The sequence below is a fragment of the Bombyx mori genome, chromosome 19 (genome assembly GCF_030269925.1).
Source record: "Bombyx mori chromosome 19, ASM3026992v2".
Lineage (NCBI taxonomy): Eukaryota > Metazoa > Arthropoda > Insecta > Lepidoptera > Bombycidae > Bombyx > Bombyx mori.
In genome coordinates this window covers 11,388,968-11,414,736 of record NC_085125.1, presented here as the reverse complement: position 1 = coordinate 11,414,736, position 25,769 = coordinate 11,388,968, and the positions used below count along the sequence as shown (strand labels likewise).

Sequence of the window (25,769 nt, the reverse complement as noted above, 5' to 3'; positions counted from 1 at the left end):
TTTTACGACGACTATGAGTTCTGGTAACCCTTACGACAGAAGCTTTGGAAGTCATCCACTAATCTAAGTGACCAGATACGTCACAATCAGGTCGATATGGGAACATGTCGATATCGATAAGGCGTCGCGTCGTGCCCACCTCTAGGCCTTGCTCGCGGCGCAGCTCCTCGGCGTTGAGCGCGGAGCAGCAGAGCGTGGCGTGCGCGAGCTCGCAGGCGGCGGGCAGCAAGGCGCCGCCTGCACCGAACAGCTGCTCGGCGCCCGCCTCCAGCCGAGCCGTGCGGAGCAGCTGCGGGTAGCCCGCGTACTTGTACGGCGCCAACACTGACAAGTTAAAACAATTACATTTTTAAAATGTTATTTTTTACGATTGAAGGATTGCAATAATTGTTACGTTATAATACTCATTGTAAAAATGAATATTCAAAAAAATCTAATATTAAAAAAAAAACTAATATTTAAAAAAAAAAAGACTCGCCCGCTGAGTTTCTTGCCAATTCTTCTCAGGACGGAGGCTAGTTTTTGTGAATTGGCGGTAGTTTTTTTGACGTTCAATAAGTATGTACTTTCATTTATGTTGAATAAAAAAAAATTGATTTGATTTGAAAGGAGACCTAACAACTCAAAAGCAGCTGCTTCGCGAATGAAACTAATACCGGATCGGAATCCCGTCCCGCTGAGAAAATCAGGCGGGATACTCAGCGGGCTGATGTTTAGGTTAGCTTGCAATCGAACTCTTTGCCGATTTCGACGAGTACGATTACCAAGGTCCTCTAAGCCTTCTCCTAGTGTTAGAACTAAAGGCGTCTAATGCCAGGGTTATTGGATCTGATGGATCCGTAAGGACGTGTTTTTGAAAAGGACAATATCCGCCGCCGATACACGAAATAAATAATCTCATATCTAGAGTTGGCGCAAGACAATATTCATGAGCGGAGTTATTTCTACTTTTTGTGAACCGCAAATGAAAACTGACAAAGAGTTGTCATTTGATTCTATGTACTTATACTGTTTTAAAAACAAAGATAAAATCTGATAAAACGATTTTTTTTTATTTGTAATTATTATATAATTGGAATTCTTTGTGGTATCTTTCCAAGAATTTAATTATGAGAAAATGCCTTTAGGAGCTCTAGGCCCCTCTGGCGTCAAGTGTTCATTTGATTGTCTCAGCGGGTCGCTATTCCGGTCCGGTGGTAGATTTTGCCAAGCACTTCCCTTACTAGGGCTGGTGTTGGCAAATTCCCTCTAAGCCCGTGAGCTCATCTACGAGTCCGCACGAAACTGAAATAGCCCCTTACCCTACCATTGAATATATTGGAACAAAAAAAAACAATAATAAAAATTAAGACACACCTTCTGAATATCTTTGGAAAAGTATAGTTTGAGTCCTCAATATAAGTACAATGTTGTTTGTGTTCGGTCCGTCTCCCGTCCACACGTTTCTGCTGCACAGAAATTCGTACGCCTGATTTACAGCCTCGAAACGATCCTAGATAAAATAAATAAATTAACAAATGAGCATTTCAACTACCCAACTATCGAATTGTAAATATCGCACAGTCTATACTCTATTCAGTATATTATTATTATTTTTTATTGCTTAGGTGGTTAGACGAGCTCACAGCCCACCTGGTGTTAAGTGGTTACTGGAACCCTTAGACATCTACAACGTAAATGCGCCACCCACCTTGAGATATAAGTTCTAAGGTCTCAAGTATAGTTACAACGGCTGGCCCACTCTTCAAACCGAAACGCATTACTGCTTCACGGCCGAAATAGGCAGGGTGGTGGTACCTACCCGCGCGGACTCATAAGAGGTCCTACCACCAGTAAGTTGTTTTTAGTAAGAATATACGCACCCTTCCTTCAGGGTTTTTATCTGGATGGTGCTGCTGAGCCAGTCGATAATAAGCCCTCCGCACGACGGCGTCGTCGCTGGTGTCGGGCGGCAGGCCCAGCACGCCCAGCGCTTGCGTCGCACTCATGGCGGCCGGCTTCTTCTCAACTTCACGCCGCCATGCCTCGAGAACACCCTTCAAGAGCCCCACCTGTTCCAATACATTACGATTATGAGCTAGGAGAAAGTAGATATTTCACACATATCTGAAACGCGCTATCGACATTGTCAAGAAATGTTTATATCTGTTTAATACATGTAACGAATAATTACACTTGCTCGATATAAGATCTTCCCTTTATCGATACGTTCCAAATATGATTACAATTACAGCTAGGACCTTGTCAGACTTACCTGTGTTTGGCATTAAATATATGAAATACAATAATTTGTTATATTTACTCGTCATTCTTTTGTTTGGTCTACTTGGACAGGCAAAGGAGGTATAGCCTATACTGCCAAGTACTTTTTTTGAAATTAATCTCTTTTTAGTGATGATACACAGAGGTATTTTATTGCAACTCGAATTTAAAAATATTTATGTACGTAAAAAGCTGAAACTACATAATGTCGTGAAGAGCAACGTTTTTCGTTGTCACCTTATCGTGTTTAGAAAGTTTCATTTACTGTGTATTTTTTTTTCTATTTTTTTATTTTTATTTACTAGCTGTATATAATGTATTCCCAATCTAACGTGTGTAGATCCTAATTTGGTGATAAAAATTTTTACACGTCTTAAAAATGTATATTGAGGGGTGAAGGGTATTGTTGTGGTTTGAGCGAAATTTCGCTTAATGCGCAACATTTATCTTTGTAATTAAAGGTGCGCTTTATTTGGTATTAGCATCAACATTGCGATGTTTTTAATTGAAATTCAATTAAGTTTACTCGATTCAAATAGCTGACGAAGTAATTTTTGTTATATTTTTTCCAAATTTTAAACATCAAATAACTCTCCTGTGAAGTTGCAAAAGTAAAGCTTTAAACAAATATAGCCTTTACCCTCTCGATATATAAATGAAAAGTGGTATTCACCGGATCAGGTATCGGCCAATCTGGGAACCTGGTGTTGTCGCACAGATGCCTGAGGTAGAACATGTTGCAGAACAGCTCGGCGTCCAGCTGCGGGTAGCGCAGCGCCGGTATCGCGAGGTAGGGGTAGCGCGCCGCCACGTGCGCACGCAGCCGCGGCGTGAACTCGCCGATGTGCGCCGATACTTTCATTATCAACATCCGTCTGTTGCACACACACACACGCACTCACTACGAGCTCACGGCCGTGGACATACTTTTTTTTTAAGGGATTTTATGACCTGGTAATTAAGACCTTTAAGTCAAGTCTTACTTTAATCAAAACTTTTTTATATGAAAAATGATATTATGAAATGAAATGTGGTGGTCATTTACTGAGACTTTTTCAGTGGAATTTTTGGAGGATCCCGAGAAGTTACGTTCAGCGGCTTTGTTTTATTTTCCCACATTTGTGCACTTTCACAGATACTAAGCACTTAATAAACCACCGTTATTACGCATTTGAGCCTGAAGAAACACTAAATAGACAAAATAAAACAAATCACACAACTTCACTCCTCGCGTTTCTGCCAAAACGTGCCCTTGGACTTGTAACTCACCACTGGGTCGCAGCAGAATTAGACAAAGCTTTATCAAACTCTATCAAGATCGACATATAAGAGACTGTTCTAAAGTCTACTGTTACCTTAATTATTCACCGGATGTCGAACGATCGTAAGATCTCACTCACTACTACAAATCTGCCTCGCCCTTCAAAATGGGAACAAAATAGGCATAACCAAACATGGCACAAACGTGACCAGCTTGTCATATCCGATGACGTCATTCCATATGTTTCTGATCCACTAAACTATCTTAACATCTGATGGAAGGAACATGAACGACAAGAGTTCAGGTCTAGCTTAAATTATAGTTGAATTAATTTATTAATTTAAACCTCCTATTTAATTTTTCAAGTGAACAATAATTACGTACCTCATTTCATTGTTCCAAATGGCTTCTGGAGTGTCCCATTCTCCCAGGAATATCTGAGCGAACTTCTCTGCTCCGTGATTCTCCAGATAGCAGACCATTGCTTCCGGCAGCAGCTGACCTAATATCGAACGCTGCATGATGTCGGACGTGCTCTAAAAGTTTAAATTTAGTGTATTACGATTTTATGTATTTTGGAAACAACTAATTAATTACTTTATTTTTATTTAAAAAACGTATATGTCGGCGCAAATATGACTATTTACCTACCTATTGTAAAAATAATAATGATTCAATGTGATAATCGGATTATCTGGTCATCAACTAATTACTCTGTGTTTGTTAAGATGAGAAATTAATGTTAAACAGTCCCTTTTATTGTAATTTCAATACTTTAAAAACTTGTAAACACGCTGACGTGTGCCAAGCCCTATAAATACCGCCGTACTATCTAGCGCTTAGTTCATTCCGATTTGAGCAACCGACGCGCGTGGACGTGCTCATTGTTTTGTCGGAAGTGACTACCGGTGATAATAGATCATTGTTCGTGACACATCTGTGGCCCAAGTGTTTCTCGGAATTTGTACCTGCGCCTAATTGCAAGGCATTGCCGCCCGGGAACTGTGCAGTGGTTCTATTCACTCTAATTCTATTCTATTCACTAAAATTTCTAAAATTCCTAGAATCGCTTCGGCCAATTTAGTGTTACCGACGCAGGGGCCTCGCCGCAAGGCGAGCGCGTGTTTAAGTCCCGGGGCCGCCCCCCCCCGGGCGAAAATCACGTAAAGATGGAGGAAAAAATTTTCATCGACTTCATTCGGGAAAAATATCCGACAATCGCGCCCGAATTCGAAGCCTATAGGGCTTCATTTGGTAAATATTCTCCCCCCGCATCTCTCGCCGCTGTCGCCAAACATGCCTCGCAGGCATGCCTCGCGTGCCCCGCCGCCGGTCCGTGTTCAAGCGCACGTACGCACGCCGCCGCCGTAGCGTCTAACGCCCCCCGCCCCCGCTTCCCCCGCGCCCGCGTCAATCACGTCAGTTTCGTCCGTCGCGACCTCAATAGCGTCTAGTTCAGGCTCCGATACCGAATCGGAGATGGACTTCGAGTCCGCGACTAGCCCTCAACCCGGAACCTCGGATGGGTTCCAAACTGTAACGCGCGGTAAAAAGCGTACTCGCGTCGTGGAGTCCCGGAGCTCCATGACGAAGCAAACCAAGTCCGCGACCGCCTCCCGACCGCAGGTAGTCGTGACGCCGGAGTCGGACTCCGCCCGCCGCGTAACCCCACCGCCGCACCCAAAAACCGCGCCCGCGCCTAAAACAGTTGTCCCGCCCCCGCTGATACTCCAAGAGAAGTCAGCGTGGAATCGCGTATCCCAGGCCCTTCAGGCCAACAAAATTAATTATACCCATGCGCGTAACGTCGCGCATGGTATTCAGATTAAGGTCGCAACGCCGGGCGACCATAGGGCCCTCTCTGCTTACCTCCGAAAGGAGAACATAGGTTATCACACCTACGCTCTTCAGGAGGACCGCGAACTCCGCGTAGTGATACGCGGAGTCCCCAAGGAACTCGACATAGACTACGTAAAGGAGGATCTGATCGGTCAGTCCCTCCCAATAGTTAGTGTGCACCGGATGCACAGCGGACGCGGCAGACAGCCGTACAATATGATTCTCGTCGCGCTAGAATCAACCCCGGAGGCAAAGAAAAGAATCTCATGTCTCAAAACGATATGCGGCCTCTCCGGGGTCACCATCGAAGCCCCCCATAAACGTGGTACTCCCGGGCAGTGCCACAGGTGCCAGCTCTATGGCCACTCAGCGCGTAATTGCCACGCGCGCCCCCGCTGCGTGAAATGCCTCGGCGATCACGCAACCACAGAATGTTCGCGTGTTAGGGAAACCGCGACGGAACCCCCAAGCTGTGTCCTATGCCTTAAGCAAGGGCACCCGGCAAACTATCGCGGATGTCCTAGGGCTCCGCGTAAACGCCCGAACCACCCAGCCCCCCGAACCGTCGACCCAAAGACTTCGGCGCCTTCAGTGCCGAAACCAGCCTTCGTACCGGCTGCGGTTCCCACCGTCTCGGCGTGGAAAAAACCGCTGCCGTATACGAAGGAGGGAACACAAAACGTACCCCAGCTCCCGCCTGCGACACGTCCCGCGCCTCAGCCCCTACTCGCACCTCGCCCCGCGCCCGCGTACCGCCCCCCGCAACCCTCAGTCGTCAACGACTTCGCGCTCGTGCGCGACTTCGTTACCGCGGTAAACTTCGACCGTCTGCGATCGTTCGCAGATGCTATCCGTAGGTCGGTAACCCCCGAACAGCGGCTCGCGGCCGCTTTCGATCACATGGACGTCTACGAGTCCGTGTCTCGCACGTTATAAAAATTCTTTACCGGTAATCAATGGCGCAAAAAGGTAGAGAAAAACCGTATTCCATTACGTTAGCATTCTACAATGCTAACGGACTCGCGCGACAACGCGATCAAATTTACGAATTCCTCCGCGACAATCTTGTAGATATTCTGCTAGTGCAGGAGACCTGTCTGAAGCCCTCGCGTCGTGATCCGAAACTCGCGAATTACGTCATGGTTAGGAATGACAGACTCACCGCCTCCAAAGGCGGGACTGCCATTTACTATAGGCGGGCCCTGCACGTTGTCCCTCTCGATACTCCCTCGCTCTTACATATCGAGGCGTCAGTGTGCCGTATCTCGCTGACGGGACACCAGCCGATCGTCATCGCATCCGTTTATCTCCCCCCGGACAAGCCCCTCCTGAGCAGTGACATCGAGTCACTGTTCGGCATGGGAGACTCCGTCATCCTGGCAGGCGATTTAAATTGCCACCACACTAGGTGGAACTGCCATCGTACGAACGTTAACGGTAGGCGTCTCGACGCGTTTATAGACGACCTCACTTTTGAAGTAGTCGGTCCCCCAACTCCAACATGTTATCCGTATAACATCGCGCTCCGTCCGAGCACTATAGACCTGGCATTGCTTAGGAACGTAACTCTGCGCTTACGTTCCATCGAAGCACTGTCAGAGCTCGACTCAGACCACCGACCTGTCCTTATGCAGCTCGGTCGCCCTCACAACCCAGTCACTGTTACGAGGACCATGGTGGATTGGAATAAGCTGGGCACGTGCCTAGCCGAAGCCGCTCCGCCAATCCTCCCTTACGGCCCGGATTCGAATCTATCCCCCGAGGACACCGTCGAATCCATAAACATCATTACCGATCACATCTCTTCCGCGATCATTAGATCTTCAAAAGAAGTCGATGTGGAGGACAGCTTCCACCGCATCAGACTATCCTCCGAACTTAGGAATCTCTTAAGAGTTAGGAACGCGGCAATCCGGGCCTACGATCGGCTTCCCACGCATTCAAACCGGATTCGGATGCGTCGTCTACAACGCGAAGTCCACTCCCGTCTAAGCGACGCGCGTAACGATAATTGGCATAGTTATTTAGAACAACTCGCGCCCTCCCACCAAGCATACTGGCGACTAGCTAGGACTCTCAAATCCGAAACTACCGCTACTATGCCTCCCCTCGTACGCCCTTCAGGCCAACCACCGGCATTCGATGACGATGACAAGGCTGAGCTGCTGGCCGATGCACTGCAAGAGCAGTGCACCACCAGCACTCAACACGCGGACCCCGAACACACCGAGTTAGTCGACAGGGAGGTCGAGCGCAGAGCTTCCCTGCCGCCCTCTGACGCGTTACCCCCCATTACCACTGACGAAGTTAGAGACGCGATCCACAATCTCCAACCTAGGAAGGCATCCGGCTCCGACGGCATCCGCAACCGCGCGCTAAAACTCTTGCCAGTCCAACTGATAGCAATGTTGGCTACAATTTTAAATGCCGCTATGACGCACTGCATCTTTCCCGCGGTGTGGAAAGAAGCGGACGTTATCGGTATACATAAGCCGGGCAAACCGACAAACGAAACATCTAGTTACCGTCCGATTAGTCTCCTCCCGACGATAGGAAAAATTTACGAACGGCTCCTTAGGAAACGCCTCTGGGATTTTGTTACCGCGAACAAAATTCTCATAGACGAACAGTTCGGATTCCGCTCTAAACACTCGTGCGTACAACAAGTGCACCGCCTCACGGAGCACATCCTGATAGGACTAAATAGGCGTAAACAAATCCCGACCGGCGCCCTCTTCTTCGACATCGCGAAGGCGTTCGACAAAGTCTGGCATAACGGTTTAATTTACAAACTGTACAACATGGGAGTGCCAGACAGACTCGTGCTCATCATACGAGACTTCTTGTCGAACCGTTCGTTTCGATATCGAGTAGAGGGAACTCGTTCTCGTCCCCGTCAACTGACTGCCGGAGTCCCGCAAGGCTCCGCGCTCTCCCCGTTATTATTTAGTTTGTATATCAATGATATACCCCGGTCTCCGGAGACCCATCTAGCGCTCTTCGCCGATGACACGGCTATCTACTACTCGTGTAGGAAGATGTCGCTGCTTCATCGGCGACTCCAGATCGCAGTAGCCACCATGGGACAGTGGTTCCGGAAGTGGCGAATTGACATCAACCCCACGAAAAGCGCAGCGGTGCTCTTCAAAAGGGGTCGCCCTCCGAACATCACTTCGAGCATCCCACTCCGTAGTAGGCGCGCAAACACATCCGCCGTTAGTCCCATCACTCTCTTTGGCCAGCCCATACCGTGGGTCTCGAAGGTCAAATATCTAGGCGTCACCCTCGACAGAGGGATGACATTCAGTCCCCATATAAAAACGGTACGCGACCGCGCCGCGTTTATTCTAGGACGACTCTATCCAATGCTTTGTAGTCGAAGCAAACTGTCCCTCCGCAATAAGGTAACTCTCTACAAAACTTGTATACGCCCCGTCATGACGTATGCAAGCGTAGTGTTCGCTCACGCAGCCCACACCCACTTGAAATCCCTTCAGGTTATTCAATCAAAATTCTGCAGGATAGCCGTCGGAGCGCCATGGTTCCTTAGGAATGTGGATCTCCACGATGACCTGGAGCTCGACTCATTTAGTAAGTATCTACAGTCGGCATCGCTGCGCCATTTTGAGAAGGCGGCACGACATGAGAACCCTCTCATCGTAGCCGCTGGAAATTACATACCCGACCCAGTAGACCGAATGGTAAACCGTCGACGTCGCCCAAAGCACGTCATTACGGATCCTCCTGATCCATTAACGGTGCTCTTAGGCACCACAAGCACCGGTCACCGTCCTCGTCGAACCCGTCGCTTGCGACGAAGGGCTCGACGAGCGAACTAACCCATAGACACAGCCCACTGAGTTTCTCGCCGGATCTTCTCAGTGGGTCGCGTTTCCGATCCGGTGGTAGATTCTGCGAAGCACTGCTCTTGCTAGGGTCAGTGTTAGCAACTCTCCGGTTGAGCCCCGCGAGCTCACCTACAAACGTTAGGGTGAAGCTGAAATAGCCTCTCAAGGCTATCAGCATAGGTAGAAAAAAAAAAAAAAAAAAAAAAAAAAGCGCTTAGTCATTCGTGTCCGAGCCGTAGCACAGTACGGATCTCTCTGAATGTTGTCACGCTTCTCGTGAAATATACGCAGTTATTGTGAAGTTCTGGTGAAGTTTTGTTTCGAAAGCCCAAACATGAGCCATTCGTCGAGAACTTAATGACCGTGACGTCAGCAATGCTGACGTCACACTTTTTAAAGACATTCCTTCAGCGTTTCTCCTCCGTCATATATTATTGGGATTTTTTTGATTCACAATTTTTTTTATTAAAAATTATATATGCATACATATTTTCATTTATTCTACATTGCGAACAGATATAACATATTATGATAAAAGAAAAAAATATATACAAATGTAGAGTTTAATCAATACAAAAGTCCAGTTTTTTGGGTGGGACTACCTTCCTACAATACAACTAAGATTCTACCTTCAATTCTCTACATATATGACGTCATTCACATTATGATATCTACGGGCTCCGGTATCCATCAGGTGAAGAGTGAGCTAAATTTACTTGTCTATGCAATAAAAGTGAAAGTCTCACCTGATCAGCTCTAAAGGCCTGCCTCATGTGCGTGAGCCGCAGGAACCTTGCTATAGGCAACAGGTTGGATCCCGTGTACAAGAGCATAAAATAAAACACTCCAGTTAAGTACAATTTCGATATCTCCGGATTGTCTTGCATCACCTCATACAGAAGAGTTGCGACCTGAATATAAAAAAAAATATGTTGTATTATACTAGCTATATCCGTCGGCTTCGCTGGGCATTTAAAATTAACTTTACTATTTCTAACCCCCACAAAGATTCTCATTATTAACGCCCCCGCAACAGGTGTAGGGAGTCCAACACTCATAAATATTAGCCTATCCATTAAGTACATGTATTTTCTACATGGATACCAAGTTTCAAGTCAATCGGATGCATGGTTCTGTTGTTAAAACGGAACATCCGTAAAAACCACTATAGATTTATATATTAGTATAGATTACACGGACTAATGATTCTCACATAAATGCATATCCGTGATGCGCTAGACAGGCGATATGGCGTATGCGTGTATGGGGTGACGATAATCACATTACGACGTCCTATACCTGACCATTTATAACCAGGTGAGTCGGCGTCAGAATATTGGTCTAGATTAAAGACTGAATGTAGACTTTGTGTCGACTTGTGATGTTTGCCGGTGAAATGGTAGACCACCTACGCCTGTTATATCTATATATCTAAAAGTCGATATGTATGATTCCTTAGAATCGGTTACGGTCGGATCCAAGTCAAACCAAATATTGGCCAGGAAAGCGAGACGGCGTAAACGTATTTACTGATAACCGGCTATAAGCCGTGAGCACTCGTGAGCACTCGTGAGCACTCGTGACACGTGACTTACAAGTCTAAAGGCGCGAGGATCGAGAACGTTTCCAGTTCATTGAACCTGATCTAGCGTATTTAATAATCTTGAGCCATGAAACAAGAGCTAGCGGGCGGCATGATTACCTTTTCGACGAGTATGGGATCGAAGGTCAGCAGCAACTGGACGACGTGCGCCAGACAGGCCGGCTCCGAGAGCAGCCGCTTTATTCTTGGGAGCGGCCTTATTACCGCGTCTTCTTCGTCTCTAACGACAAACTCATCATATTCAACTATAGCAGATCTACATATTTCAAAAACAAGATCGGATTTGTTTACGGCATGAGACCTGATAGGCCCCACAAAAGTCGTTAGAATATACCCCTAGAAATGTGAATATTGTCGCCTTACGCACGGAGCGAAAGGTTTTCACTGCAGCATCAGGGAATAGTGGCATTTGGGGTTTTTTAAACCGCATAACGCAGTCTACGTGTTAGGCGAAATGTCGCTTTTTTATTTATTTTTTATTGCTTAGATAGGTGGACGAGCTCACAGCCCACCTGGTGTTACGTGGTTATTGAAGCCCATAGACATGTAAGACGTAAATGCACCACCCACCTTGAGATATAAGTTCTAAGGTCTCAAGTATAGTTACAACGGCTGCCCCACCCTTCAAACCGAAACACATTAATGCTTCACGGCAGAAATAGGCAGGGTGGTGGTACCTACCCGTGCGGACTCACAAGAGGTCCTACCATTAGTAAAATCTGCTATCTAAGCCTTGTGTTGCTTTTTCAAAAACGACGCACCAAGACAACCTCATCATCTCTTATTTTACCACTAAGGGATGAACTCCCAATAAATCCTTACTTAGCGAATGCTGACAATGTAAAAAGTAGCAGCTAATATCAAAATCTCAAGATTTTTAGCAGTAGCAGTTTCGGTTCTACAATGATGAATCAGTTTAGTTAGCTAGGACAAGGAATTTTTGCTGTATAGATAAATTATATTACATTTGTTTATTTTAATCATTACAGTCCGCCATCTTGAAAAATTCTATAAAAATCGCTAACTTCAACTCATGTGCACACTAGGTTGCATCAATCTTTACACTGAAGAATTCAATAACGACGAAACAATTTAAATCTAATTACAGTACAGAATAAAGAATAGTAAATTTTACCTGCTCGGATAGTATCGTGAACAAGTAATCAATAGATCCAAAATCGTAGCGGCCAGAGCGCTTTCATCGAAAACTGGGGCTCCCCGCGCCACCAGCGTCCACTTGAGTTGGGGAATACCGCCAACTGCACGCCAACCTTCCATGCTGTTGGCCCAACATTTCGTCTTGTTCGTGATCTCGCCAGACTTGTACAGGTCCTTTAGCTGTTTGAAACAAACAAAACATTAGACACAAGTTGGTCCGCGGACCAGTCCCACATACCCTGCGCGCACCCAAAAGGCGCGGGGATTTCGTAGGAGGTTCGGTCCCCGGCGCGGAAAAAATATGGGTAATAAAAATCGCCACTACTCAAGCAATTGTTGGGCCAACCTTATATGTATTTACTCCTGGGCAGATCTTACTGTTTAAATAATGATTCATGAATAGACTCCGTGCATTATTTTACTGGTGGTAGGACCTCTTGAGAGTTCGCACGGGTAGCTTTCACCACTCTGCCTATTTCTGCAGTGAAGCAGGTTCGGTTTAAAGGGGGGGGGTAGCCGTTGTAACCATACTGAGACCTTAGAACTCATATCTCAAGGTGGGTGGTGCATTTACGTTGTAGATGTCTATGGGTTCCAGTAACCACTTAACACCTGGTGGGCCATGACCTCGTCCACCCATCTAAGCAACAAAAAAATGGACTCCGTGCATTATACCTGTTGAAGACTGATGGGACCCTTCCTCTGAACCTTGTCTCCCTGCTCGAGGTTGTAGTACCACTCGCGGTCGTTGCCCCCGGGCTCGGCGGGGCCCTCGATGACGTTGCTCTGCGCCGGGATGAGCGCCCGCGACGTGTGCAGGTGTGCCAACGTCATCAGCTCCACTAAGATCCTGATGTATACGAAAATGACTCTTACCGCTAAAGAAATAAGACGATCGATAGAAGCTTATTATATCCTTTTTATCATTGCAACTCCCGCCATCGGAGCAGAGTTCATCCATATTATCTGGAACCGCTGCGTTCATCAATAGTGCGTTTCCAGAGATCTTTCTTGCCACGCACCATCCGGTTATGGAATGAGCTCCCCTCCACGGTGTTTCCCGAGCGCTATGACATGTCCTTCTTCAAACGAGGCTTATGGAGAGTATTAAGCGGTAGGCAGCGGCTTGGCTCTGCCCCTGGCATTGCTGAAGTCCATGCGCGACGGTAACTACTCACCATCAGGTGGACCGCATGCTCGTCTGCCTAAAAGGGCAATAAAAAAATTAAAAAAAGTATTTCCTCACCACTTACCTAATTCCGTTCCATTCTAATATCTCACTAACGTTTCGTTTGTGTAGTATTAGTTTCGACAAAAACTGAACAAGTCTATCTCTCTCCATTCTATCACAGGTCTGAAAACGAATTGGATTATTTACAAGGTTTTTCTTTTTTTTTATTGCACTAATGGGTCATGTCTAAAGGTTACAAAGCCCACGGGTATCACAACGTGCATGCCGACACAAAATGAGACATGTCAATTGTATAATAATGGTCCGACACTACAAACCAAAAAGCATTACCTACCGTACCTACCCCTGTGAGCTGGTAGGGTTACCACCAATGAATTTTTTCCGATTTAATTTTTGTTACGCGATGTCATTTTTGCATTCTGGAAGTAGTCGTTTGTGAGCACGTGTCAGGTCCGTATTTCATAGAATGGTGCCCGCGGGGTTCGAATACAGGCATAGTCACATCGCTCTATACGAGTGCACTGTACTGGGCGCTTTATCCTTTAGGCCACAACGACTTCTGTGACGACGACGACTCTTAGATAACGACAACGACTCTTATATATTATATATCTCAGCTACGTTTATATTCATCATCAATCAATCTTATCATCAATTTTTAATTAACTAAAATTTTTTTTCAGATGACACTAACGAGGAATAGCAGTTTCTTTCTTTCAAAGTGACATACTAGACTTTTTTCTTTTTATTACCCTTGTAGGCAGACGAGCACACAACGAGTGGTAACCGTCGCCCATGGACTTCAGCAATGCCAGGGGCAGAGTCAAGCCGCTGCCTACCCAAACCAACCTTGGTGTACCTTAATAAGTAAATAAATTCGACAATTAAAAGTTCGATAAAGCCGTCGGTTCTATATGACGATGTGTCTTTTTGTACAGATAGTAAATATCCCACCCTGTCCAACATCTGCACGATGTATCTGGTGTCGGCAAAAGGTCCGATGTCCTCGAAGTACCGCCCGTACACGATGCTCATCGCCTGCAGGCACATGCACTTCATCTCCACTTTGGGGGTGGACAGGAACCGATGGTACAGGTCGTTAAAGAACTCATACCTAGAACCAGAATATTGGCAAAACATGAACGCTATCATCCACTACCGCATCGGGCTGACTGGCAGAATCTAACACCGCATCTAAATCGCGATCCACTGAGAAAAACCGGCAATAAACTCAATGGGTTGATTTTGTACCACACAAGAAAAATTGTATGTAAAATATAGGAGGGGTTCGAACGCCCCTATTCAATAAATGCGATAGCTGGAGCTTTGATAGCTTTTGTTTTGGGTCTAGCATATTTTTGAACCAAATAATTAAAAGCAAACGAATAATATATCGCTATGCTCAAGTAAAAAAAAGTAGATACAGTAAAAGCTCCTTATTCGCGGGGTATATGTACCGCAAATATTCCGCGAATCAAGAAACCGTGAAACTAAGTAGCGCGGCGGAGGCGGCTTGTATCAAAGGTGGAAGCAATACAGCGACGATATCATTGAACAACATACCTATAGACATAGTTGTAATAAGGTTTATTTTACTTTTTACTGGTCCATTTGACGATGCGTTTACAAAGGATATTCGGGTAGATACCACATTGGAATCCTTTTTATCAATGTGTATGTACCGATTATATTCGCGAATAAATAAATCTATAGCCGCGAATATAGAAATTCGGGCGCATTTCTTTTAAAAAGTGGTCCCCCGGTAGTCGAAATTCGACTATAGTTATTTGAAATTATAAGTAAGGCTAACTGCTATAAGCACAGATTTCGCCAAGACTACACTTTAGACAAATATTAATAAAGACAGACAGTATTTAATCTATTCTCAATTAGACCACAGACGATAAGCAATAAGAAAAGTTTGACAATAAACAAATAGTATGAATGCGTGTGTGTGTCAAATACATAGTAGTGTGTGTAATGTCTATATTGATTTAATGTATTTTTTATGCATAATTTAAATAAATATTAACATTCTGCACTCCTTCTCTCTATTTTCTATAAGTGTGGATAATTTCATACTCCTCCGTCCGCGCAATTTTCGTAAAAAGGGTTACAAAGTTTTTGCTTCACGTATTAATATATAGATTTGCGATTAGTGAAAACGCAAATCAATCAATGACTTACGACTTCCGTATCGGGCTGTCGTCGTTGTCTTTCTGCTCCAGCAGTATCCTTAGATAATAGTCGCCGATCTTGACTTCGTTCTGGAGACACTGGTACTGCAGCTCCAGCTCGGCGTGGTTCCACGAAGTGAGAGTGTTGCCGGCCACTTCGCGGTCCGAAGTGAACGCGCGCAGCTCGTTCTCCAGGGCGTTACGGAGCTCCTCCCGGGTCTGGACAATAGCAGTCCGGTGGGTAATTCTCGTCAGTAGAAAAAAATTACATAAATCATTGTGCTATTGTATGTCTGTTTGATTTTTTTAAAGGAATTTTATTATCTGGTAACTAAGATCTTTAAGTCAAGTCTTATTTTAATTTTAATGAAAACTTTTTTATGTAGAAAAGTTATATTATGAAATGAAATGAAAACCAAATGAAAAAGAAATGAAAACAAATCAAAACAAATGAAAACGAAAAGAAATGAAATGAACTTGATTTGATTTGATTTGAAAACGAAATGAAAACAAAATAAAATGAAATGAGGTGATATGGGATGAAATATAATCTCAGTAAAATATGTGTGGTTATTTACTGAGTGAGACTTTTTCAGTGGACTTTTTGGAGGTTTTTTTTTATTGCCCTTGTAGGCGGACGAGCATACGGCCCACCTGATGGTGAGTGGTTACCGTCGCCCATGGACTTCAGCATTGCCAGAGGCAGAGCCAAGCCGCTGCCTACCACTTAATACTCTCCATAAGCCTCGTTTGAAGAAGGACATGTCATAGCGCTCGGGAAACACCGTGGAGGGGAGCTCATTCCAAAGCCGGATGGTGCGTGGCAAAATGTTGGATTGCGGTGGATCCCGAGAAGTTACGTTCAGCGGCTTTGTTTCATTTTCCCAATTTTGTGCAGTTTCACAAATACTAAACAGTTAATAAACCACCGTTATTACAAATTTAAATCTGAAGAAACACTAAATAGACAAAATAAAATAAATCAAACAACTTCACTGATTGCGTTCCCGCCAAAAAATCTCATGTCTGTTTGATTTTTGACATTTGTGTTGCCAGGCAAGCGCAAGCCCAAGTACAGTCACACACTATCGCAAGGCTGATGGTAATATTCGCTATGTTGTAGTCTCCAGAAATAGGCAAAATTAATATCTACCAGTGGCAACTTATAATTTACCCTACTATTACCAGTTAACGACGTTTAGTTTCGACGTTATAATTCCAGTCCATTAACCATACCATGATTCTCTTGATCACCTTTTAAGAACCTCTCGGTAAAATGGGACTCATTGTACAATACAGTAAATTTATATAATGGGTTGGGGAAAGAGTCTTTTCGCATTAAAGTATGTATGAACTTGTAATAAAATCTCTTTGGCTATACTATTTGTACCTGGCTGGTTTAGGTATCATTAAAAGTTTAAATTTCAAAGAAGATAATTCCAGATTCAAAGTTAAGAAAATGTATGATTTTTATTTATTTTTCGTACCGTCAAGATGAGTGAATCTAATGAAGAAATTCGATACATTTTAAAATTTCACTACAAGACAGGTAAAAATGTAACGCAAGCTGCGAAAAAAATTTGCGAAAAAATGCGAAGAAATTTTTTACCCAACCTATTATAAGCAGGTTAGAGCCGTGACACATACCGTATGGTTCCAAATGAGATTAGGCAGGGCGTGGTCCCTGTGGAACTGGTAGTAGAACAGCGGCCAGTTGGCGGCGGACTTGACCCGCTCCCGGCGCCGCCGCAACAGCACGGGCCGCTCCCGCACCGCCTCCCGCGCCGCGCCCCCCGCCCCAGCCCCCGCGCGCCCCGTGCGCTGCGCCCAGTGCTGCAGCGCCAGGCTGGCGTAGTGCTGCGTACAAATGATCACTGAGCGACTACGCATTTCTACATACCTGTTCTTTTTTGTTCTGGGAGAATTGAGTGCGTTTATTATTTCGCTTTAAATGTTGGAAGTCAAACGGTAAAGAGGTACCACGTTTTAACTATGAAGTTTGAAATCTAAAAAACCTGCTCTATTTACATTAACGAGAGGGAGGGGTATATATATACCTACTTTATATTGTAAATTTAAGGCCACTGAGTTTATGAGAGGGTCACGATTCCAATCCAATAGTAGATTCTGTCAAGGACTGCTCTTGCTAGGACTGGTGTTAGTAAATTCCCACTGAGACCGTGAGCTCACCTACCCGTCGGCACGAAGCTGAAATAGCCTTTAGGCTACCAGCGAAAAGGTAGGAATTTTTTTTAAATGTAGTTCTACTGTACAGCATCTGTGCCATATGGTATCGGTTGAACAACAAAAATCTTGAATTTTAAAATTAACTTCTCAACCACGGAGCTCATCATAGAAATCTCCCCTCCCCCCACTGAGTTCCCCGCGTAATCCTCAGTATCCACCGTCACCCGTAGGTGTCCACAGTAGTGTGGCACAGCTGATCGTCCGGGACTGACCTCCAGATGTTTCTCGACGTACTTGACCTGTCGGTCGAGCGCCTGCCAGTGCGAGGCGCGCGGGCGATGCGCGGCCTGCGCCAGCTGCAGGTTGTCGCGCCCCTCGTCCCGCTGCTCCTCCAGCGCGCCCGCCGGGGGACTCTCCGCCGACTCCAGGAACCCGAGCAGCCCCGACGGCTGGAACGATGGAGAACATCATCAGTTCTCATACAACACATCTCTTACTTAATTTTTCAACTCAAATAACTGCTATATTTGCATAATACCCACTACACTACTAACGACCCGCCCTCGCTTCGCTTCGGAAACTGTAATTTATTATTGATTTCTCTACTATTTAATGGATGTTATTATATTATATAACCCTTCCTCTTCAATCACTCTATCTATTAAAAAAACCGCATCAAAATCCGTTGCGTAGTTTTAAAGATTTAAGCATACATAGGGATATAGGGACAGAGAAAGCGACTTTGTTTTATACTATGTAGTGTTACGCCGGTAAGAGTAACGCCATCTACCGCCGTATAGTCGAACGAATAACGAAGGATCTAGTAGCGCCTAGAACCTCGAAAAGTGCAACGCCATCTATTGACAGATAGCGGAAACTACTACTAGAGATGTGTGGAATATTCTCGATAATTCTAGGGATGAGATATCGGCTATAAAAGCGTTATAGAGATGGCACGCAATCAGACAGTAATCGGAACTACTCGAAGCGAAACAGCGAATGGATCACCTGAATCACCAGCGAATTGAGAGTTTTAAAGTGTTTGTTGTGAGTTTTACGTGTTCTAGTGTTGAATACAGTTTTTTAGTTGTACTTTGGTGGAATTTTATTTATCCCGAACCCCAGCGCGTAACAATACTAAGGCCAGCAAACGACCCAGCTCATGGTCCAATCCAATAAATGTAATGAAATGATATGCAAATATGATTAGTTTCGATACTGACCATTATCCTGCTGAGGAGGTTATGCGCCGGTGCGTGGTCGACCAACCACAGCGACACCAGATGTCGCGCCAGATGCCTGTGATGCAGTCTCGCTGGAGCGTAGAGCGCGGTGAGGAGATGCCTCGGCAGGGCTGCCTCAGCCAGAGCGAGGGCCTGCATGCGAGTGCCCACGGCACCGGCGCCCTCTTCGATCAACGCTCTCATCACGAGGCCTGCTCCTTTTACTATTGCCATTGACGGGTGCTGGTGTTACCATCAATTAAAAGATTACGTGTAAGTATTGAAATCATAAAAAGTAGTTTTTTTTAATTATTTTTTATTACTTACTTCAAACAATTTAAATATGACGCGTCCCTTATTAGAAACCATTTCCAATAGCTGGTCAAACTGTTTTCCATCCGTGGTTTCACTATACGGCACGCACAAGGCGAACGTTAAGAAATCCAACATGGCTGCCACTACCAAAGCCCCGGTGCCTGCACTCTAAAAAAATATTCACTTCTATATTAACATTATTCATAACAAGTTAAAAAACTATTTAGACAAATTATAGCAAATTCAATATCTATCTCAACAATATTCACATTTACTCGTGAAACAAAGTTTTTTTTTTTTGCTTATATTTGTGGAGAGCTCACAGCCCACCTGGTGTTAAGTGGTTACTGGAGCCCATAGACATCTACAACGTAGACACGCCACTCACCTTGAGATACAAGTTCTAAGGTCTCAGTATAGTTACAACGGCTGCCCCACCCTTCAAATCGAAACGCATTACTGCTTCACGGCAGAAATAGGCAGGGCGGTGGTACCTATCCGCGCGGACTCAGAAGTGGTCCTACCACCAGTAATTACGCAAATTATTTTATTTTTTTAAAACAAGTAATATCAACGAATGTTTTTTCAATATTACAAGGAGCAAAACTAAAATCTGATGGCTGCAGCAAATGAGTGCTGATCGATTCTGTCGTGAAGCAATTTTGGTTTGAAGGGTAAGGCTGTCGTTGAACTATTAAACTGAGACTGGGGACTCTTGTCTCAAGATTGGATGGTGGCATTTACGTTATAGATATCTATGAGCTGCAGAGACTTACACCAGGTGGGCACCGAGCTTGTCCACCCATATAAGCAATAAAAAATAAATATAAATTACACGCTTGTATTTACTGGTTATGTATGTACGTTTGTTTTTATGTAATGCAAAGTAATTTAATCTTTGAATTTCATTGTGATCAGCTTGAAAAGTCCCATTACTTTGATAATTTGCCAAGTCTGTTACCACAGAGTACACATCACGAGTACATTATCAGATTTCAAATTTGAAACCTCGGAGTGCTTAGTGCGAGTTTCTTAACGTTCTCGATAGCGTAAAAGTTAATCCAATTTTGTATGCAGTTCGAACAACGCCCCTAGCGGCAAACGTACGCAAACGATCCCATTCTATACAAATATGAGCTAACTTTTACACACTAAGCACACGGGAGTAATGACAATACACCGCGTAGACAAGCGGTCGGGGAACTTTTTTAATTATTACCCCAAAATATTTTTGTGTAAATTGATATTATCATGGCGAAGAACAAAAAAAACGAAATCGCTTCTTTTCAGTATCTTTCATATTATAGCCCCATGATAATTTTGAAAAGAAAACAATAACTAAAAATTCAACGATTCTAAAGAAGTTTCACTTCAATATACATATACTTTTTACTTGCAAAAGTTTCATTTTTACCCCCCAAAAATGTCATTTTAACCCATTTGGGGTAATTTACCCCGGTTCCCCGACCGCTGGCGTAGACAGACAGATAGTAATGTGAGCGAGCTTACAACGTGTTCCGCCCACATGGCGAGCAGGCCGTCGAGGAACTGCGCGGACGAGAGCATGCTGGCCTTGTTGAGCTGCTCCTGGCGCAGGTCGGGCTCGTGGTGCATGGGCTGCATGAGCGCGCACACCGCGTCCAGCGCCGCGTGCGAGCACGCCGCACTGCCGCGCCGCAGCGCCGCCACCACGGACGCGCCCACCCACTCGCGGAACCTACACACGACCACGCCTCAACGTCCACACTCCACACTCGACACGTACGTCAACGTTATAGACATTTCATAATGTACTACATTTTATTTCCTGTGGGCTCCAATGTGCAAGCGTGGTGAATGTTGTCAACTGAATATATCTGAGTATCTGAAGTAAAGCTGTTTTATTATTTGCACGAGGAGCACTGCTGCTTGTTTAGATACAGGTTTTATCACCTAGTTCAAGCACTGATGCAGACTATGATTGTGTTTCTACTTCTATGTAAACAAATAAATAAATATTTTTTTACTGGTTGTAGAACCTCTTGTGAGTCCACGCGGGTAGATACCTCAACCCTGCCTATTTCTGCCGTGAAGCAGTAATGCATTTCGGTATGAAGGGTGGGCCACCCATTGTAACTATACTTGAAACCTTAGAACTTATATCTCAAGGTGGGTGGCACATTTACGTTGTAGATGTGTATGGGCTCCAGTAAACACTTAACACCAGGTGGACTGTCAACTCGTCTACAAATATATGCAATAAAAAAAACAACAACAACAACACGAGCCAAATCTTCCCACAGCATCACAGTGGGTTCCGTAGGCTTGTCTATTTTGGCTGCGTACTATTTATGAGTTTCGATTTTAATGACAGTCATTCTTAAGTCTTCTATCACATGTATCAACGTAAGTGATGACTCATTACGATGTCTACAGGTTTCCTTCCCTTGAGAACTGCTGATGGAACGAGATTTTGGAACATAGCAGAGAGCTTTTGGAGTAGGTAGTTAATAGAGTAGTGGATAAGGTTAGTAGCCTCACCCGGTCAAGGCTGTGAAGGCAGCGAAGCCCACTTTACTGGCGCAGAGCCTCCGCAGCGCGTGGAACTGCGCCTCCAGCTCGCGCGGGGGCAGCGTGGCGCTGGAGCTCACACTGTTCACCAGCGCGGTCAGGGCGCCCGTTATCAACTTCTCTTTGTTCTCCGCGAACAAACGCTATAATCCAAATTCGAAATCAAACTATTTTATATTTTAAATAGGTGTAGGTAATAGATTACAAACAGTATAATGAGTGAAAGTAAAAACAAACTTGAAAACAAGACAAATAATATCATCACCAGTTTTCGGATGTGCAATTTTTTACTCATTTTCATTCATTCAAATCAAATTAATGTTACATGTGTAATGATATATTTACAACGATTTTGGTGTTAGCAAAAAAAAATGACATTCAGTGTGACCAATTTTCCATGTAATCAAATAATTACCTCGAGAATTCTAGCTTATCTTTTAAAAGTACAAATTCGCTCTTTCACCATCCTGTCACACACAATAAGTTTTATATTTTAAATAGAGATATAGTAGTGTAGTGTAATTTAGTATAATCTGGAAATAACGACAAGAGCGAAATCATGCTTCGAGAAAGGGAGGGTTTAAATAATAAATAGGGACTTACAAAATCCCATGTTAGAAACAGCCACAACAGGGGACGAGCCTCCTACAAGGCACACAACACAATAATCAGTTGTTTTTGAGACGCTGATTACAAATTATAAGCGGAAAGCAAAAAGCTTACGTCAGTTTTACATTTTATAACGACTAATCTATGAAATATAATCTATTATCTGGCAACACTGACTACTACTCAACTGTACCGATCGATAAATAAATAAAATACTCGACCATGGAAAATGAGTCCCTGAATAAATCTAATACTACAAGATATGGTATTTAAAAAAAATGAATTTAAAATATTAGTAAACAGATGCATTTAGCTAATAGATTACATAATATGCTGAGATTGTTCCTTACGTCTTGGCTAACGGAGTATATTAGACCGCTGTATCCGATGTTGGCGTTGAAACGTTCTATTACTTCCGCGCGAGTCATACCAACTGGATTTTGAAACAATCTGTGAATTTATTTATTGTTTTAAAAATAATTTATTAAAGGTTTCATTCAAAATTATAAGTGCCTCCTCTTTTTTTGGAGTCGGTTAAACTATTATACCTGCTACATCAGGGGCTCCCAAACTTATTTTTCTGCTGCCCACTTTGAGAATAAGTTCTTTTTTAGCGCCCCCATTTTTTCACCTACTTAAAAACCACAATAGCGAGAGCTCAGTCGGTGTCTAAAGTCCTTCTAGATGAAATAACAAATCCTCCTCCCAAGCCTCTATATAGCGCCCCCATTTTTTTTGGGTCTCTTACCGCCCCCCTTTAGGCCTGCAGTGCCCACAAGGGGGCGTTATCGCCCACTTTGGGAAAGACTGTGCTACATTATCACTCACCTTAGATGATTAGATTCAGTCTCCTCGTCGACGCTGTGGTGTAAGGGACCGAGTCTGTAACCGCGCGGCGTGTACGTAGAACGCACGTGCACGTCGCGCTGGCCCGCCGAACGAACACCATCTAATAACGACGCCAATAACGCGTCCCTAGATAAAAGCACTATTATGTTCTTTCTATTTCATGTCTCGGCGTTAAAGGGAGTGAAAAATAAAATAGTCTAAAAATTTAATTACAAAAAAATCCCACAAACGTTAGGTACTGTTACGCCGGTAAGAGCAATGCCATCTATCGTGGTATAGCAGAAACGAATACCAAATGAACTAGTAAAGTCGAGAACGCTCGAGAAATACAACGCCATCTATTGTCAAATGGAGGAAACGCTTATTGAAAATACTCGTGAGAAATGTTCTCGATAATTCTAGGGATGTCGTATCGACTATAAAAGCGTTGCAGGGATGACACGAAGGCAGTTAGTAATCAGAACTACTGGAAACGAAAGAGCGAACGGATCACCTGAAGCGAAGCGCAAGAAGTGAATTAAGAATTTTAAAGTGTTCTGTGAGTATTCTAAGTGTTAATACAGTGTCAATGTGTACTTCGGTAAATTTTTATTTACCCCGAACCCCAGCGCGTAACAGTACCTTTTGTGTGCCAGTAAAAGTAGTTACCAACCACCATCCCGCGTGTTTACGTCCCGAAACATTTCGGCGAAACGATTAAAGTAGGATAACTGTCATTTAAATAACTGACGAGGGCTAATTTTATACCCTAACCTTATAAATTTAGTCGGTCCATTTCGTGTAGAATTTAATTTTCCCTGACTAATCCTTGGTAACCTAAAAGACTATTCCAACTTTTCACGGACCGGTAGATGAGCTCACGGGCTCAACCTAAGAGAATTTGTCAACAATATCCCTAACAGGAGAAGTGATTCCCTAAATTTACCATAGGATCGGAATCGCAGCTCACTGAAAAGATCCCGCGAGAAACTCAATGAATTGTGTCTATGGGCTAGGTCGCGCACGTCGATTTCTTCGTCGCCCAATCGACGAGGACGGTGACCGGTGCTTGAAGAGCCCAGTTTGGGTCACATCTGTAGATGCTGTTACCGATTGTGACGTCAATAATAAAGAACGAATACACAATAATGAAAGACACCGTTTATTCCGTAAGATGGTACATGTGTTTACATAAAGACCGGCGCCGGGCAACTGGTGCAGCGTTATGCAATAATCGCATGCGCATGCGCTTACGTGTCCCTACACCCAGAATCACCACAGTGTGCAGTAAATTCTTTATATGTAGCTAGATCCTTAATAGACATCATATAGGGAAAGAAGCTTAATGTGACACCTATTTAATAAGAAATTAATCATCTCCAACATCATCTGTCCGTCACAAGCTGTTTTGTTTGATTCTGCTTTTTACAAACTGCGTCTTTCATTTAAAACCCGTCCAGAAAGCAAATAAATTTGATATTCATTGTTTTTTATAGAGCAGTTTTGAGCAACTTACGTAACAACATGTTGGGTTAATCTGAACATTAAATCATTTTTGAAAAAAGAAAAAAACGTACATACATATTTCAATGAAATAAAATAAAGCGAAACTGAAGAAATATTTTACCTTTCGCCAGCTAAATAAGTACGCGTCTGTCCATTCATGTATTCGATTGAGAATTTCTGAGGCTGTTCAGGATCTCTTATCAAAGCAAAAACGTCGCTCAAAGGACGCAAACATACAACCTGTACAATTTTTAAACACTAATTAATATTTTGTTCGTATTAATATAGTATAAAGTCAAGGGATGAGTTGATTTAGTACGTTTGTAACGTACAGTTCTCTAATGACTTCCATTATAAAAAAGAATGAAATTCCATAATAAAATCAAATCCGCAAAAAATGGAAATTTTCGTCTTGGCTCAACATGGATATATACCACCAGCATGCCCATTTCTGGTCTGAAGCTGGTTTGAAGGATAAAATCGCCATTTTATTACCCAATTGGGACTTAGAACTTTAAACCTGAAGATGGTTGGCGCCGTTCACGAAATGATGTCTCAGGACTCTGGTAACAACTCAACACTAGGTTAGCTTTGAGCTCGTTGACCCACCTATGCAATAGAAAAATATACTAAGTTGTACCTATTTTGGGACTGGGAGAATCTTGCGTGCAGTAACATCGGGTGAAGTTATTAGAGTTTTAAAAAAATTCATTACTCACGGAGTATGTTTGTGGATCTCTTTCTAGAATACATGTATCTGAAAGACAGAGTGTACGACGCATGGGCTCCATATGACGAGCTGGGTTAACTTTGTGCACGATGAACTCGCTCAACGATGTTTGATGTTGGTCTCCACTGGAACAGAAGATTAATTAAAAGGTCAATTTATCTGTACCCAGGTTATGGATTCATCATGCATGCATTTATGGCTGGAATTAATGAAAATTTATATGATTATTTTTTTACTTCAAAGCTAGTGATTCTGATAAAGTCCCTATTATTAATATTTTATCAAGATTTGACCGGTAGTTTTTCGCTTATCCTTAATAATGCATTGTCAATTGATTTTGCTACATTGGTGATATACTTTTTTTATTTTGTTGAGTCGATTTTCTTTTTGTTAAATTTTATATTTAAACCTCATGCATGAAGTACAACATTCAAGTTCAAGAGATGCACATTGTGACCATCCAGACAAACTAAACAATCAA

The 25,769-nt window shown here is 43.7% G+C and overlaps 1 protein-coding gene across 4 annotated transcripts in view; it reads right to left on the bottom strand.

Moving 5' to 3' along the window:
- LOC101739626 (dnaJ homolog subfamily C member 13) overlaps nucleotides 1–25,769 on the bottom strand; it is a 468,160-nt gene that overhangs the window by 439,724 nt on the left and 2,667 nt on the right. For all 4 annotated transcript variants that reach the window (XM_062674099.1, XM_062674100.1, XM_012694281.4 and 1 more), the window contains exons 4-25: nucleotides 25,278–25,413; nucleotides 24,680–24,798; nucleotides 23,053–23,199; nucleotides 22,575–22,674; nucleotides 21,586–21,758; nucleotides 20,575–20,782; nucleotides 19,078–19,233; nucleotides 18,751–18,993; nucleotides 17,800–17,976; nucleotides 16,988–17,197; nucleotides 15,351–15,559; nucleotides 14,118–14,277; nucleotides 13,225–13,325; nucleotides 12,647–12,821; nucleotides 11,949–12,151; nucleotides 10,913–11,033; nucleotides 9,957–10,121; nucleotides 3,908–4,059; nucleotides 2,936–3,137; nucleotides 1,863–2,051; nucleotides 1,357–1,492; nucleotides 140–324 (exon numbers count right to left, since the gene is read on the bottom strand). In XM_062674099.1, the coding sequence (XP_062530083.1) occupies nucleotides 140–324; nucleotides 1,357–1,492; nucleotides 1,863–2,051; nucleotides 2,936–3,137; nucleotides 3,908–4,059; nucleotides 9,957–10,121; nucleotides 10,913–11,033; nucleotides 11,949–12,151; nucleotides 12,647–12,821; nucleotides 13,225–13,325; nucleotides 14,118–14,277; nucleotides 15,351–15,559; nucleotides 16,988–17,197; nucleotides 17,800–17,976; nucleotides 18,751–18,993; nucleotides 19,078–19,233; nucleotides 20,575–20,782; nucleotides 21,586–21,758; nucleotides 22,575–22,674; nucleotides 23,053–23,199; nucleotides 24,680–24,798; nucleotides 25,278–25,413 (3,667 nt within the window). The remainder of the gene's footprint in view (nucleotides 1–139; nucleotides 325–1,356; nucleotides 1,493–1,862; nucleotides 2,052–2,935; nucleotides 3,138–3,907; nucleotides 4,060–9,956; nucleotides 10,122–10,912; nucleotides 11,034–11,948; nucleotides 12,152–12,646; nucleotides 12,822–13,224; nucleotides 13,326–14,117; nucleotides 14,278–15,350; nucleotides 15,560–16,987; nucleotides 17,198–17,799; nucleotides 17,977–18,750; nucleotides 18,994–19,077; nucleotides 19,234–20,574; nucleotides 20,783–21,585; nucleotides 21,759–22,574; nucleotides 22,675–23,052; nucleotides 23,200–24,679; nucleotides 24,799–25,277; nucleotides 25,414–25,769) is intronic.